Source organism: Scardinius erythrophthalmus (assembly GCF_964197995.2).
Source record: "Scardinius erythrophthalmus genome assembly, chromosome: 24".
NCBI lineage: Eukaryota > Metazoa > Chordata > Actinopteri > Cypriniformes > Leuciscidae > Scardinius > Scardinius erythrophthalmus.
In genome coordinates, this window is record NC_138244.1 from 5,417,079 (window position 1) to 5,420,936 (window position 3,858).

Below are 3,858 nucleotides of genomic sequence, written 5' to 3' on the forward strand. Positions count from 1 at the left end.
CACTGACCAGCGCTGACAGGCGGTCCGTCCACGGGACGCTCTCGAACTGACCCCACCAACGAGACACCACAAGAGTCACGTAGAAACCTGCAGAGGAATCCTGATTTTAGAAGAGTCTCCTCTGATATAAAGTCCCTTTTTACTTCCTTTAAGAAAATGTCAAAACCTATGGAAGAGGATTAGGGCCAAGCAATAATAAAAAAATAAAACCATCTCGAGATTAAAGTCATTATAATGCGAGATTAAACTCGTTAAATTTCGAGAAAAAAAGTCGTTGTGTTTCGAGAAAAAACTCGTTAATTTTCGAGAAAAAAACTCTAAATACAATCTTGAGAATAAACTCATTACATTTCGAGAATAAAGTCGTTGTGTTCGAGAAAAAACTCGTTAAATTTCGAGAAAAAACTCGTTAAATTTCGAGAAAAAAACTCGAAATACAATCTTGAGAATAAACTCATTACATTTCGAGAATAAAGTCGTTGTGTTTCGAGAAAAAACTTGTTAAATTTCGAGAATAAAGTCGTGTTTCGAGAAATAACTCATTACATTTCGAGAATAAAGTCGTTGTGTTTCGAGAAAAAACTCGTTAAATTTCAAGAATAAAGTCGTTGTGTTTCGAGAAAAAACTCGTTAAATTTCAAGAATAAAGTCGTTGTGTTTCGAGAAATAACTCGTTAAATTTGAGAAAAAAGTCGAAATACAATCTTGAGAATAAACTCATTACATTTCGAGAATAAAGTCGTTGTGTTTCGAGATTAAACTCGTTAAATTTCGAGAAAAAAGTCTAAATACAATCTTGAGAATAAACTCATTACATTTCGAGAGTAAAGTCGTTGTGTTTCGAGAAAAAACTCGTTCAATTTCGAGAATAAAGTCGTTGTGTTTCAAGAAATAACTCATTACATTTCGAGAATAAAGTCGTTGTGTTTCGAGAAAAAACTCGTTAAATTTCGAGAATAAAGTCGTTGTGTTTCAAGAAATAACTCATTACATTTCGAGAATAAAGTCGTTGTGTTTCGAGATTAAACTCGTTAAATTTCGAGAAAAAAGTCGAAATACAATCTTGAGAATAAACTCATTACATTTCGAGAATAAAGTCGTTGTGTTTCGAGAAATAACTCGTTAAATTTCGAGAATAAAGTCGTTGTGTTTCGAGTTTAATCTCACATTATAATGACTTTAATCTCGAGATAGTTTTACTTTTTTATTATTGCTTGGCCCTAATCCTCTTTCTAAAACAAATAATATTCTTGAGTCTGTTGTAACTGGAACTTTAATTTTTCATATTGACAAAATGTAATATTGTATTGATTTGTGTAGCCTAATTCAATCTCTTATGATGTCCGTTTTGTTTAAAAAAAAATTCTCTTCTTTTCAGTGTTAATGTCTGTATCCTTTCATCTGCAATAAAAAAAATAAAAATAAACTGTTTTTGTTTAAAAAAACGAAAAAAAAAACGAAAAAAAACATGAATTGTTTTAATCCAAAGAAAGCATTTACCCAGAACGAAGGACACAGGGATGAGTTGAGCGTATTGGTCACAGTACATGGAGAGCTTCTCAAACATCCTGCGCTGCTCTTCAGTCAGAATACACCTGTCAATCAAACAGAGCTTACTTAAATATCTGCTGCTTTTATTATATACACATATTCAAAGAAAAGCCTTTTGACACTGTGGACTGAACGAAAATTTGAACGATATTCTACACTGATAAACAACACTAGCAAAAAAATTATATGGCCTTAACATGGTTTTTCGGATGGTAACACCATGTATTTAGATATACCATGGTAATACCTTTACATTCTTTTCAGTAACTTGAAAAAAAAAGAAAATATCATGGTAAATGGATTTGGTAATCATTTAGTACCGCAGTACATGGTATTATCGTGTTTTTTGGACATAGTACAATGGTAACACCATGTTTCAGGGAAGTACCATGGTACTGTAGGTTTACCATTCATTTTTTTGCAGTATTTTGAAAATATGAAAATACCATGGTATATGCATAACCATTTAGTTCCACAGTTTATCAAAGTACCACAGTATTGTCATGTTTTTTGGATATGTACCATAATAACAAATGTCATGGTATATTAAAAGCCTATAGTCATTTTTTTGTACCCTGGTAATATTAAAGTATCATAGTATTACTGTTTTGTTTTTTTACCATGGTATTTAAAAAAAAAAAAAAAAACTTTTTGGAGGACCATATAAAGTTAACCCTTACAAAAAAGTGGTAATGGTGCAATTATGGTATCACGTGGTACTTTAAAATATACCATTAGTACTGAAATTAATGTACTATGGTATTTACATGGTTCTACAATCTCCTTACAGAAATACTATACTTGTCTACTACTATGGTAAATATATTTAAAAAAAAATAAACATGGTGATGGCATTAAATTATTTGCATTAGCTTGAAAACATGAATATACCATGGTAATCATTTACTATCATAATATCAAAGTACTATAGTATCATAATTTTTGGACATGTACCATATTAACTAATACCATGGTATATTAATAGCCTATAGTAATCATTTAGTACCCTGGTAAGATTAAACTACCATACTATTACTATATTTTCAATATACTATTGTTTTTTTACCATAGTATTCTTTAAATATCCTTTGAAGTACCAAAAAAGTGCATGGTACAAATATGACATCTGTAGAGTTGGTTCTGAAATTAATGTATGGTGGTATTTCCATGCAACTACAATATACTTCCCAAAATAACTTGCTACTACTATGGTAAAAAAAACATGGTAATACCATGTCCCCCCAAAAATATGAAAAAATATTTCTGTAAATGTGGTACCATGATATTCTTGGACGTAAAAAAAAGAAAACATGATTTGTAGGTCATTCAGTATCATGGTACATATCAAAACACCATGATATAACTACATGTGGTACCATTATTTACTATAGTAGCACCACTATAAAGGCAGTAAAGCTGTAGTAATAAGGTGAATGATCAGTGTTTACCTGTACGTGATGCTAATGGCGGCGTACATCACAGTGAAGATCAGCAACTCTCGGTACAGCAGCTTATAGATGCTTCCTTTCCATCGCAGCAGGAGCCGATAAAAGGTGCCCAGACGCGCATCTGACACCTGCTGTGAGTACGTGACCGTCATCTCTGACGAGCCTCACAGCCTTCTACTGCTCAAACTGACCTTTCACCTTTCAGTTATTAGAGAGAAGGATGGACAGCGACACTGGGAAACACATGCACGCTCAGCACTGAATCACAGTGCACACACACACAGAGATCACATGCTAGTTTGATGTTAGTTAGCATGCAGCAACACCTAAACCTAGTGCAACAAGTCAATTATATTCACAAGCATGCATGGGTAAAATGAAGCAAAACTAGCGTTAAAAGAGAAACACAAAACTGCAAATGCAACTGCTTACTATTCCTCGTCTGTAGGCCTCAAACACTCTCTAGAAGAAATAAGCCACTCTCCTCACAGCGTGTGATGTTGTGTGAGCTGACGGTCGGTACCGGAACCGTTAAGAAGGAAGGATGGAGTGGAGGAGAGCATGAGACGCCCACACCTCCGGTCACTTGACCCGCTAATCTGTTTTCCACTAACAAAGAGGCATTGTGGAAAACTGGGGGGTTTGTTAATCTCAGCAAATCTTTCAAAACTCAAAACACAAACACTCATACATATTCAACTCGATTAATAGAGGCATGCATTAATTGCAGTTATGCAATGTAAATATGATGTCAATAATCAACCAGTCGTAACTGATCCATGAGGAGTTCAGGCTCCATTAAACACTTTGTGATGATGAGGCCCTCGGCGGGGTGTTGAGGGCTCTATAGGGCCCTCTA

At 34.2% G+C, this 3,858-nt stretch overlaps 1 protein-coding gene across 1 annotated transcript in view; it reads right to left on the bottom strand.

Annotated features, from left to right (window-relative positions):
- Positions 1–3,151, bottom strand: part of best1 (bestrophin 1) — a gene marked incomplete at both ends in the record, with an annotated part of 12,737 nt that extends 9,586 nt beyond the window's left edge. The window contains 3 exons of the mRNA XM_081355442.1: positions 1–87; positions 1,501–1,595; positions 3,000–3,151. The exon at positions 1–87 is cut by the window's left edge and continues 147 nt beyond it. Coding sequence (XP_081211568.1) covers positions 1–87; positions 1,501–1,595; positions 3,000–3,151 — 334 coding nt within the window. The remainder of the gene's footprint in view (positions 88–1,500; positions 1,596–2,999) is intronic.
- Positions 3,152–3,858: the final 707 nt, after the last annotated feature.